This window comes from Echiichthys vipera (assembly GCF_963691815.1).
Source record: "Echiichthys vipera genome assembly, chromosome: 1".
Classification (NCBI taxonomy): domain Eukaryota; kingdom Metazoa; phylum Chordata; class Actinopteri; order Perciformes; family Trachinidae; genus Echiichthys; species Echiichthys vipera.
In genome coordinates this window covers 18,806,377-18,818,633 of record NC_139826.1, presented here as the reverse complement: position 1 = coordinate 18,818,633, position 12,257 = coordinate 18,806,377, and the positions used below count along the sequence as shown (strand labels likewise).

The window sequence follows — 12,257 nt, the reverse complement described above, 5'->3', positions numbered from 1 at the left end:
AGAGAGAGAGAGAGAGAGAGAGAGAGAGAGAGAGAGAGAGAGAGAGAGAGAGAGAGAGAGAGAGAGAGAGAGAGAGAGAGAGAGAGAGAGAGAGAGAGAGAGAGAGAGAGAGAGAGACTCAACATGAGTGGAGACTGTGAAGAAAGGAAAACTGCGCATCAGGACAGGGAAAGAGATAACTAACTCTGAGCAGCTAAATAAATGAACACTATTACATACTAGGTAAGTGTAAGAGAATCAAAGGCAAAAGAAGCAAAGAAAGAAAAATACAAGAAAATAAATTATGCCAGGCAGAACAAATGTCAAAAGAAAGATATATCAAATAAAAGCAAAAAAGGGAAAACATAAAAGAGGAAAAGCAAAACAACAGGTCGAGAGCACATGATGTTAAAGGAAAAGCATCCCCCATCTCTCTGTGTTTTAATAGGCCCTGTAAATCATACCTCACTATTAGCATAAATAGTATTTATGAGAGTAGTAACTTTTTCAGCACTGATTTAATACAGCCGGCCATTCATTCTGGGCTATATTTCACAGCAATCAGCCTCCCTCCTTCTCTGTAGCACTCCCCTTCTTTCTCTCTCTGACACCCTCAGTAGTTCAGGATGGTTTGCCCCCCCCCCCCCCCCTTGTGTCTGTCTATCTCACTGCCTTACAATCACTTCAGTTTTCCATACCCATCCATCCTTCTATCTTCCTTTGCAGCCGTCTCTGTTTTCTCTTACAAATTGTTTATAAATGTTTGCAAATTTATGACCATTTATCTTTTATCTCCTTAATCTCACTCATTCCAGTCTGCTGAGCTGTTTGGTTTTACGCAAGAATGTACTGTATTCAAGTCAAGAAATAGCGCACATGCTCCACCACCTGCAACCTTTTTGTTTTTCCTTTTTGCTTCCTACTTCCTCACCTTCCTTCTCCACTTCAGCTATTCTAACATCTTTTTTGTATTTTATAAATACTTTTCTTCCTCCTTGCATTACCCACTCAACCTGCATCTTTCCTCATGTCCTCCCACCCGTTCCCTTCTTGCTGTCGATTCTACTTTTTTTGTTTATTATTCAGGCCTCCTCTCTCCTCCCATCCTTTTGCTCAGTCCTTGTCCTCCACATTCCTCCTTTTCCTTCTTTTATGTTTTCAACACTTCCACCCTCACTTTCCTTCATTCCTCTCTCTGGTCATAGCATGGTGTACTGAGACCTACCAGTGTATCGTTCACTACTAACGAGCAGCTTTATATTACACAAGGGACCACACAGGCCATTCTGGGTTAACAGCCTTTTACTGGGATGCCCTTTATAGAGGCTTTATCAATCTCTCATACAGGCACGTGTAATATCACTGGCTTTGGACAAGTCTCACATACTGTACAACATAGTCGTAATTTTACATCCAAAATCTTTTAAGAACAATGTCTAATATTTACTCCCTTGTTGCCAAAATGCAGTAAAAGAGTTGCAGTCAATCAGGGAAAAATCATAAATTTTTTAGTGAGTTTTTAAATGAAAAGCTAATTTAATTTACACAGCACATTGACATGAGAGACGTTTTACCTTTGCTTCGGCTGCGTCCTCTTTGCCAAGGTCCTGCTGCCCAACCTCCTGCAGCCAGGGCCACAAACCTGTACAAGTACTCTTGAAAAGAGTTTGTGTTTTTGCACATTGGAGGAGGAAGGTTTTAGGATGCAAATGGGACAGAAGTGAAATAAATTTCTACATTAATAAAAAATATATTTGAAATATATGAACAAAAAATATGCATCACATGTTCTCCGTATCACCTAAAATCAATATCATGATTGTCACATTTACCTCTGTAAAGATAAACGATATGTTATGAAATACATATGCATAGGATTGTTCATCCCCGCAGTGCAGCTCTTGTACTGAACAATTAACAGAAAATACTGGATTATGACAAGTAATATCTATATGAGTAATTAATTTAACATATCCATTAAGAGGTGGAGTAACACGTGTGTAGGAGTCAAAACTCATCTGAAAAGAAAACTGGACTTCTGTGCACCTTTAGCACTTGGAATGAAAATGTCAGTGGAACACCCGTCTCTCATTGCAGATATATTGGATATATTCAAGGAGAAACCTGCCTATCCAATTCCCCATACTGATAACTACTAGTCGAGTGAATTGTATCTATATAGCCCAATATCACAAATCACATATTTGCCTCAAGGTCTTTCAGAATCTGTACAGCATACAACACCCTCAGTCTTCACAGACCCTCAAGTAAAAACTCACATAAAAACAGTTATGTACATTTAAAATTCATATTTTATATTAATTGTCTTTTAATAATAAGCTTGGTTGCTGACTGCAAATTGAGTTACTGTAGCAAGCTTTTAGAGTTAGGGTGGTGATATGGGTATCACGTAAGACTAGACAATCGAAGGAATCTATTGGTACCAACTACGTCATGCAAGCTAGCTCGTAGGGAGTAGGGGCTAAATAACAAATAATAAGAAGGGCTAAATTTTGGCAAGGGAAAACTGACATGGCCGTTTTCAAAGGGGTCCCCTTACCTCTGACCTCAAGATATCTGAATAGAAATTGGTTCTATGGGTACCCATAACATGCAGTTTTTCTCGGGCAGTATAAATGTGTTATTTTCCCCTATTCTAAAATGCTGTATTTGAATATTGCTGCATACTACATAAAAGTCTTGAATTGATAAATTGGGCCTGACTGGAATGCTCAGACTCTTCAATAAGCCCAATTTATTCATGTCTGACAATGTTAGTCCCCCAAGTAGACGATTCATTGTAGTGAGACCATTTTGGAAACTTGAGCTCTCTTTATAAAATGAGCTGTTGTGACCTCTAAGATAATCACAGCCTCATCAACTTTACAACCAGAAACCAGAAACCTGGTGCATTAAGGGGATGTATGGCTTCCCCGGGTATATTGACAATAAGAGATTTCTGAGCAGTTTCCAGAACAGAAGTGCTCGCCATCCAATCACCGAAAAATGGAATTCTGGTTTTTGATCCCATACCAGATGAAACTAGATTGATTTATATGGTGTTCCTCAAGATCTGTGTGAATTAATGTGGTATTTTGGAGGGATTTTGAGTATCCCTTGAGGAAGTGGTAAAAGGTAAGGAAGTGGTAAAAAGTGGTTACATTTAATACAAATGGTATCAACCCAAAAATTGCTGCAACAGCTTCTGTGACTTAAGTGAGCATGAGAATGGCCTTTATAAACTTAAATCATAATGTACTAAGCCTAAATACACTTTTACAATTTATTTTAATTGATGAATTCATTAATTGTTTTCATTTTATTACAGATTTATGACTGCAAAACCTTGAACCACAGAGCTGAGCTGTGTCTCAAATTAATCGTCAGGTTCTCAGCTTTCAAATGATGTAAACTTTTATGTGGCATCTACTGTTGAACTGCTATCTCCCCCCGTCCTCTACCCTCACAATACTAGATAAAGGGGGCAGGGTTAAATGCAGTTTATAAAAAACATTAAAAAAACACCAAAAGACTGTTGCAACAGAGAATGCAGTATCAGTGCCATGTTCATTGTATTGTTTTTTTTATGTCTGAGGAAGATTTATCACTGAAACGTTGTTACTGTCTCTGTGTTAGTGTAGTTATATAAATGTAAACTGTGCATTGTTACCAGTGAAAGGCTGTAGGCTATGATCTGTGGCTTGTGTCTTCCTCCCGCTATACACCAATACCGAATCATTTCCTCTGCAGTTGTACCGGCTTTCACTGGTGGGACAGCCATCTAAGTAGACTCTAACAGAACGGCGGGAGGCAACAGAGAGATTAACACTTTCACTGACAGCATGGGTTGTTTCATCACTTCGTATGGTAAGACCCCTTATGCAACCTCCTAGACCTGTGAAAGAGGAAAGGAGAAGAGAAAAAGAACAGGGAATGTACATATGTTTAATTATTATTATTATTTTCTTTCTAATGCCTATCGTTTATTGTTCATTGTTATAATTTCTACATGGAAGGAGCACCTTTCCTCCCCTTGGATCAATAAAGTATTTCTGTATTCTGTATTACATCTTTCTGAAAGTTTTAAGTGTTTGTCTCCATTTTACATTTTAAATTATTTAAATGAGCAATATGATCCACCACTCTGATATTTACAATTTGAACTTGCCATGTAGATAAACTTTAGTCTAATGTAATACTGCAAGAAGAGTCAGGATAATCACTACGACTGGTACATTTACTGCTGCCCTGGTCAGATAGTGGTCAAAGCAAGCACAGCCTGCAAGTACCTATACTCTCACTTGTTAATCTCCATAGAAGAAAAACAAAGATCCCACAAGTAAACACTTCTTTATCAAACCACTGCCATGTACATGGTGTAAAAGTACTGATACTACGGTCTCACCATGTTTGTGACTTCGACTGTCCAGAGCAGGATGTGTGAGCTCCACGGGCACACCCCCCAAGTATAATGGCGAATCAACCCGCAGTCTCATTGCTCCTCCCACTCCCCTAGTCTCCTCTGCCCAGTCATTGACTGCAGCAGAAATGAGCGAGCCGCGTTTTGCCAATAAAAGCGGTTTCCAGTCTCCATCGCAGTAGCTAAGCCCCACCCACATGCTGAGTTCAATCACATGACCTTCAGAGGTAAGAATAAAGGACAGGAGACCGCCTTCTAGCTCCACCTAAAAACATACAGAAAAACAAAAAATAAAAATCTGATATCATTCATTTCTTCAGTTTTATTTGAATATTTTCAGTAATAAAATGGTAATTTCAAATGTCTGTGCTCCTTACCAGCATGTAGTCTTCAGTTTGTGTGTTGTATGTAAAGAGCAAAAGTGCATTGAGCTGGTCTGTTCTGAAATCCATAGAAATGTCAAAGTCCTGTCCTCCACTGAATACATCTCTGCCCATCTCCAAGTAACCTGAAAGAAGGAGGAAATAACTGCCAACAACTCGCCATTTGATTACGAAATTTAGGGCTAAGAAAGAAACTTTGTTCATTCTATTGGGGACCTGTCAAGATAGTCTGAGCCCTATTTTTAATATAAAGTTTGAGTCACATTTAAAATGTATGACATGTTTATGGTTAAAAGACAAATAAAAGACTAAATGAGCTGGTCCTTTTACAAAGTAATAATGGAAGAAATGCACACTGATGAACCTGATCTTTCACACAGAGACCAATTAACTTATCATCATATTTATCAACATGAAACAACAACCTCCTTATCACCAACATCGACAGCAAGCATCTTATTAAGATATACAGTGTTGCCAGTGTATTTATGGACAGTAACGGTTCACTTGACGTCTGAACACTGCTTGCTTATGAAAAAAGACACTTCACAGAGCTTCTCTTTGCAATGCTAATACCCTTTTACATTTTGCATATTTCTATATCACCGTTTGTAGTATTGTGCTACAATGTAGAGTTCATTCACACTTAATAGGCATAAATCTCTGTAGCATGTATTAAGGTTAGTGTACACTGTCACTGACACAAGTAAACTAACAAAAAATTATAAAAAAATGAATTAAAACATTCTCTACAAAAGATCCTACCAAGACCAAGAAAATGTGCTCCATCCACAGTTTGACTAGGACATCCCTCCCAGCTTTCATACACTGCCATCTTCTCTGTGGCTTTTGCCCAGTCCAGAGATTTCCATTCCTCCGAGGGGCTGTCAGTCATCTTAAAACTCACGTCTCTAAGGCAACCAGAGAAACCCTGTTGCACTAGCCGAGCATCACCTGGTGAGACAGGCAAGAATGAATAAAACTGTCACTTGAAAAGTATTCACTCCGTTCTTCCAAACTGCCTATAAATATTAAGTTAAAGCTCTAAATTATTGAGTTCAAGTTGTCAGTGGCAATTGCCATTTGGTGCTTATCATATGGATGACCAGGAGTTACCAAGGTTCAGTGCCTGAATATGAGAATGATGGAAAATTTTATGAAGACAGGTTTATATCCCAAATTATAATTGAGGAGGATATACATCTCCTATGTAATCCAGGGAGCTAACCTGCTTTATAGAAAAGAGTGAAGAGAATTTGGGCAAAATATAATTTCCTCAATCATTTAGATATAAAAAAAAAAAATTAAATGTTAGAAATGATAAACAAGAAAGTCCATGACGATAGGCTTACCCAAATCTTCTCTTAGCAAAGCAAAGTCATCAGGCAGCCCTCCAATGAACACTCCAGTGTTCTCCCCAATAATGGTGCTGCCACTGGAAGCTGACACACTTCCTGGTGGAGGTGGTGGTGGTGGTGGATGTAGAATGGTGGTGTGGGGCAAAACAAAAGTGTGGAGTTAAGGGATAATATGAGTAAATATGAAATCAGAGAATTTAGGGAACAAAAAGGGATTAGAATAAAGGGAAGGGGAATAAAAGAGAGAGTAGATAAACAGGAGGTAAAGGCAAAAAAAGAGAGAGAGATAAAGAGCAGAGGAGTGAGACTGAAAATTAATAACATATATTTGAGAACAACTGAGGAACATAAGTGTGTTTCTGTGTGTGTGTGAAACAGTATTTTTCTAATCAGACAGAGTGGCTGGGATTAACCTGGCTAATACCTCCGTGCGGAGGTGGAGGATTTACATGCATAGAAACACATACACCCATGCACATACATACATACATATATACGTCCCACACTATTCACATCCAAACACAGGCGCACACCCTTGCATGTATAGATGAGCAAAAGTACACTTTTACATTCACTCCACCCCCCAACTGAGCAGATACACACAGTGGTCAGTATGAATATGAGGAGACTTACCTCTGTATTGATTGTTTACAACGATTGTTCCCACGGCCCCTCGCCTTGTTGCTATGATGTTGTGCCATTGTCCATCATTGTAGAGGCGCCCTGCATCACCCTGTACACTCACAGCCACTGCTGAGCCCTACACACACACACACACAAGAAGAAGAATTTACACACATATGCATGCGTGATGTTGTGAAGACGTCTTCCGTCCATTAGTCTCACAACTATGTTTCTTGCAGTAATCACTAAAGTAAATCTTTGACCTCTGGCTCAAAAGAGACCACTTTTCAAATCACATTGCAATCAAACACCCTTACTTTGTACCATTTCAAATGATGTCCTTTATCCTTTTCTTGTGTGAACAAGGTTAGACATTTAGGATCAATGACACACATCACACACACACCACCCTCAAAAGGACACGGACATGCACATATAATCATCAAAGTGTTGTTACAGGGATTTTTGCTACTTATTAAGTATGACATCATTGTTGTGATCAGCTTTTAGCAAGTGGGTAAAGACTAATGTAGTAAAACAAGAGTAACAGGTAAATGCACACTTACACAAACACAAACACAACATACGTATATCCACACACAGATACACACAGTGATGAAGATTTAATGATGAGATCAATAAATGTATGAATGCTATAGTATATCAGCCTTTGACATCTTTACTACCACTGCTGGACAGTTCTACTTAACAAGACAACATGGGAGGAGTCTCTCTCTCTCTATCTCTCTCTCTCTCGTACCCATACACACAAAAAAAAACAGTTTGAATCCCTTTTCTGGGAGACACTGGCAGTGGAAGCAACTTAAACTCAACTATTCTTATATATACTAATGATGATCCCTTGAGCAAGGCATTTAGAACATAATTTCTGGGCAGGAACTGTCTAAGCATATTCCTCTTATTACCTAAGCATGCTCTATCTCTCTCTTTCTCTCTCTCTTACAGTAAACACACACACGGATACAGGTGAGTCACTCAATTTTTCAGCCAACATATAGCATCAGCTAAAGCCATGTCACTCATTATGTGCTGAATGAAACACACACCTTGCATTACCAAAGACCCACCCTGTCATTCCTTTAGCCTGCACTTAAGTTGTACAGCACTCGGCTGAGGTGTGTGTCCGCTGTTGTGTGAGAAGGATCCAATGCCCAATCTCTTTAATATACACTATGTGATACTAGAAGCTGATGGACGCGCGCGCACACACACACACACACACACACACACACACACACACACACACACACACACACACACACACACACACACACACACACACACACACACACACACACACACACACAGAATAAATGGCACTTATCCAGAGTGCTGCCCCTGCAGCCTTCCCGGCTACACTTGGCAGCCCACAAAAGAATGTGAGCATATCTAAGTATGTGTTATTGTGTGTGTGAATATATACTTTATATGTGTAAGAGACAAAATGAACAGAAATGAAGAGTGTCTGTGTGTGTGTGCACATTTGCGTAAATTAATGCAATCGCTTATGGAGACCTTTCTTTAATGCCACTGTGGTCAACTCTGGCAAAGTCAGAATGCTTCACAAAAACTCCTCCAGAATCTGACAAGTGACTGGCAGACAATTCAAGTCTAACTTTAAGAGATATGTGCATTAAATTGATTAAAGACGGGAAAAGGGCTGTAGTTCACGTATGCTACATTTTTTGTGAGGTGAATAAGAGATGGAAGTAGACTACAATATTGAAGATTTGTGGTTGTGTGTGAGTGTGTGTGTGTGTGTTTTTTATAAGTGGGCAAGGGGAAAATAGGAATCCCTTTAATAACAGAACAAGTAGCCTCCTAAAGGGCAATGTGAGCTAGGGGGTCTTACTACAGTAAATGTACAATTAAGGAGCACCATAAGTGGGTAGGGTTATTATATGTTGTTAAAGATTACAATGGTTTGTTTCCCCAAAGACGAGAGGACTGTAGAATGACAGCTTTCTAGATTTCACTAAAAGCCACCGGTGTCAGCTTAGAGAGACGCAAGATGCATGGCTGGTAGAATAAAATGCAATTGGTGTGTTTACCACTTGCATGTGTGTCTGTAAACGTATTTGAAGACAGTGACAGCTAACTAGCGTGTCTGTGATAGAGCTACATGTGTAGTATATGTGCCAATGGTCCATAAAACCCTACTCACCTGCATCAATAGAGTGTGAACTGTTTGCGTGTTTCTGCTAAATACTTTGTGACAGTAAGACAACTCCAATGCTTTTGTCGATATCTTGTGTGATAGGGATGTGTATCTCATGTGCTTCAATGTGATATGTGTGTGTGTGTAACATGACAAGACAGCACGCTGGATGAATTCTGTGTGTGTGTGTGTGTGCGTGTGCGTGCGTGTGTGTGTGTGTGTGTGTGTGTGTGTGTGTGTGTGTGTGTGTGTGTGTGTGTGTGTGTGTGTGTGTGTGGCAGTTCATGTGCACATATTTATGAGCATATCTATTTCTTGTGTCATGCTAAATTGCCCCCCACCCCCACCCCCTGCACTGGTAATCCCATTAAGGCTAGCTCAACAGGCTAATAGGGAGAAGTAATGGACCCAGCTATATGTATCTAGGGGAACACTAATAAGCCATGACACCACTCCCACTGTTAATTACCCCAAACTAGTCTAAACAAAGGAATCAACCCAGTCGGAGACGACACATACGCTCCATCGCACATCTAGCAGTATACATAACCACATACACACACAACAACAAGGATCTACTCAGTGACACACAATCCTCTGCACCCACAGACGCATCCCATGGTTACATTTTCATGAGGGCTTTTCGATAACGAGAATTGGATAGTGATGAGGAAGGAAAGTGTAAGCGTGTATGTGTGTGTTTGTTTGAGTGTGTGATTAGTTGGTGGCCTTGTGGAAGTATGCGTAATCATCTCCCATCATCACTTTCATCATCTAAGTCATTGACTCTTTAACCCCTCTACATGTGTCTGTATGGATGGATAAGGGAAGCAGGGCTGTATGTGTGTGTGTGTGTGTGCGCGCACAAGGGTGCAAAGCTTAATTAGCTTGCAATTGGTATTCACGCGTGGTGACTGCAGGGAATGAGTTAATTGCAGTCCAATTCAAACGTTGACACACTTTCAAAGTTTTTCCGCTATCCCTTTCTCCCTGACAGAAACCAATGAGGGGCTACAGATCACATTTGTTAGATGAGAGCAAGTGAGAGAAAATAGGAGAGAGACAGAGACAGGGTTCTTGAGAAACAGAGGTGGATCAGAATGAAACAAGAACAAGACAGGTGAAGGTGAGGAAGCAAGTTAAGAAAGCAGAATGAAATTAAACAAATGAGGGAATCTGGACAGCAGTAAACTTTTTGGAATGTCCTTCTGTAAAATATGTCACTTAAAAACAAAAGTAAACTTGCAGCAAATGACAGGTGTGTTTGTTTAACGGTTGTGAAGCTGAATGGATATGCATCCAAATTATTTTATTTATATATTTATTAATAATAATATGCATATCAGTCTTGATAGTTCTTTTCACTCACACATGACACATTCACAAAAGTGTAAAAAAAAACAAAAACCTTGTATCATACCTGTGGATCAAACACAAAGTAGGGGCGTCCATTTTTGAGCTGAATAGCCAGGAACTCTTCCTGATTCCCTGGAGAGAAGGCACAGAGCAGCAGGCCATCTGGAGATCGAGTATTGAAACTCAACTCAACACCTGATACAAAGTAAGAGACAGTGAGCAAAAATATTTCATTTTATTTAATTTGTCTCAGGAAGTAATTTAACACAGGCTAAACCATACTTTCCATGCATGTCGATTTTTATTTTATTGTTGTGGAATAATTCACATACAATGTAATGAGACCGTCCCTGTTAAGACTTAAATCTGCACTTGAACCTTTTAAGCTCTGCTGGACCCACTGGAGGGTTAGCTGTGAAAGCTGACAGAGCGTAACTCAAAAAAAGGAACTGAGGTGTACCAGTGTTAAACCTGACCATATAGATATCAGACAGCACCCATCGTTCATCTCTGCATGAACAGGATCTTTCATTTTTTGGTATCTTTCAGTACATGAGAAAACAAGTCATAATAACTGCACAACAAAAAAAAATATTATATGTACACTTCCTTCTTCTCCCTCCAGACTTTCTGATTTTTTTCAAATCCATAAGATGTATATGGTAAATCGCCCAAAATAGGACTTACAACACTACAGTACAGATGATAACCCAGCGTCAGAGCTTTCATAAAACACCTATTTCTGTCCTCAAATTTTGTCAGGTATACTATACATGTAAAGTTAAACAAAACCTAATTCTATGCTACTCAGATTAGGACCATTATGTTATTCCTCAATAAAGCTGATAAAGTAGCCTGAAACACCAACTGGAATGACAATAGATTTGGGATATGAGAAAATGCTAATTATAAGGAATATAATTTAACATTTTAAAAGAGCAGTAATTTGATACTGTAATTCCAACACAGCTGCCTCATTCGTTAATGCATACAGTGATTCAAAGCTTCAGCAATGTGGGAAACTTGTGGGTTTCCCTCTAACACACACGCACCCACACGCACACAGACACACACACAGACACACACACACACACACGCACACACACACACACACGCACACACACAGAATTCATCCAGCGTGCCGTCTTGTCATGTTACTATGGATCAGAGATTTGATCTTAATCCACTACCAGATCCACATAGCGACACAGAGCTATGTGATTTTATGTGTGCGTTTCCTCAGCTCTGTCTGTCTCTGAAGGGAAGAGAAGTGTGGGAAGATCTGAGATCTTGAATGGAGGCAGTCCAGGGTTCATCAAAAGCCAGTGTTTGCAAAAATAATTAGTGTGTGAATTCACTTAACATGGGGAGAAGTCAAACAGTTAAATGGAAAGCTCAAGATGAATACAGATTATCCAACAGATCAGAGCTCCTAGTTTTCACACTATTTTGAATGAAAAATTTGACTTTTTCCTTGTCCATTTGTAACCAAATATATTGTTATTTTATAGCCCCAGATCTCAAAGTTATCTCAGACTGCTTTACAATTTTTAAGACCGTTTTATATATGCTCATGTACAATAATTCAGAAACTTTGAGGGGATCTGGCAAACCCTTTTTGATGAATTTTCCAATCATCCTACCTCCCTTGGGGAAATAAATCCAGTCTAAATTCGACTCAAGAATGATATATTTTTTTTCACTTTTGCCTTACATCTTCTTATATTAAAGTGTGGCTCACATGTCATTACAGGTTTACCATTTCAGCCTAGGATACATGTGATTTAGATTACAGAAGATAAACTGGTCAGACTATATGTGACAGAATGACAGAAAAGAATCGTGAAAAGCCCCTTGGATCTAGCTAGGACAAGAGTAAAAATCTCTTCTTATAATGGTCCATATTTGGTAGTGCACATATGCGTTGATTACCAATAGTGCACAAAATTAATAGCTTT

The 12,257-nt window shown here is 39.3% G+C and overlaps 1 protein-coding gene across 1 annotated transcript in view; it reads right to left on the bottom strand.

Moving 5' to 3' along the window:
* The window catches only part of ush2a (Usher syndrome 2A (autosomal recessive, mild)), a gene marked incomplete at both ends in the record, with an annotated part of 216,414 nt that overhangs the window by 125,693 nt on the left and 78,464 nt on the right, over nucleotides 1–12,257 (bottom strand). The window contains 8 exons of the mRNA XM_083919953.1: nucleotides 1,554–1,634; nucleotides 3,650–3,874; nucleotides 4,385–4,664; nucleotides 4,777–4,907; nucleotides 5,548–5,736; nucleotides 6,135–6,236; nucleotides 6,774–6,900; nucleotides 10,364–10,494. Coding sequence (XP_083776079.1) covers nucleotides 1,554–1,634; nucleotides 3,650–3,874; nucleotides 4,385–4,664; nucleotides 4,777–4,907; nucleotides 5,548–5,736; nucleotides 6,135–6,236; nucleotides 6,774–6,900; nucleotides 10,364–10,494 — 1,266 coding nt within the window. The remainder of the gene's footprint in view (nucleotides 1–1,553; nucleotides 1,635–3,649; nucleotides 3,875–4,384; nucleotides 4,665–4,776; nucleotides 4,908–5,547; nucleotides 5,737–6,134; nucleotides 6,237–6,773; nucleotides 6,901–10,363; nucleotides 10,495–12,257) is intronic.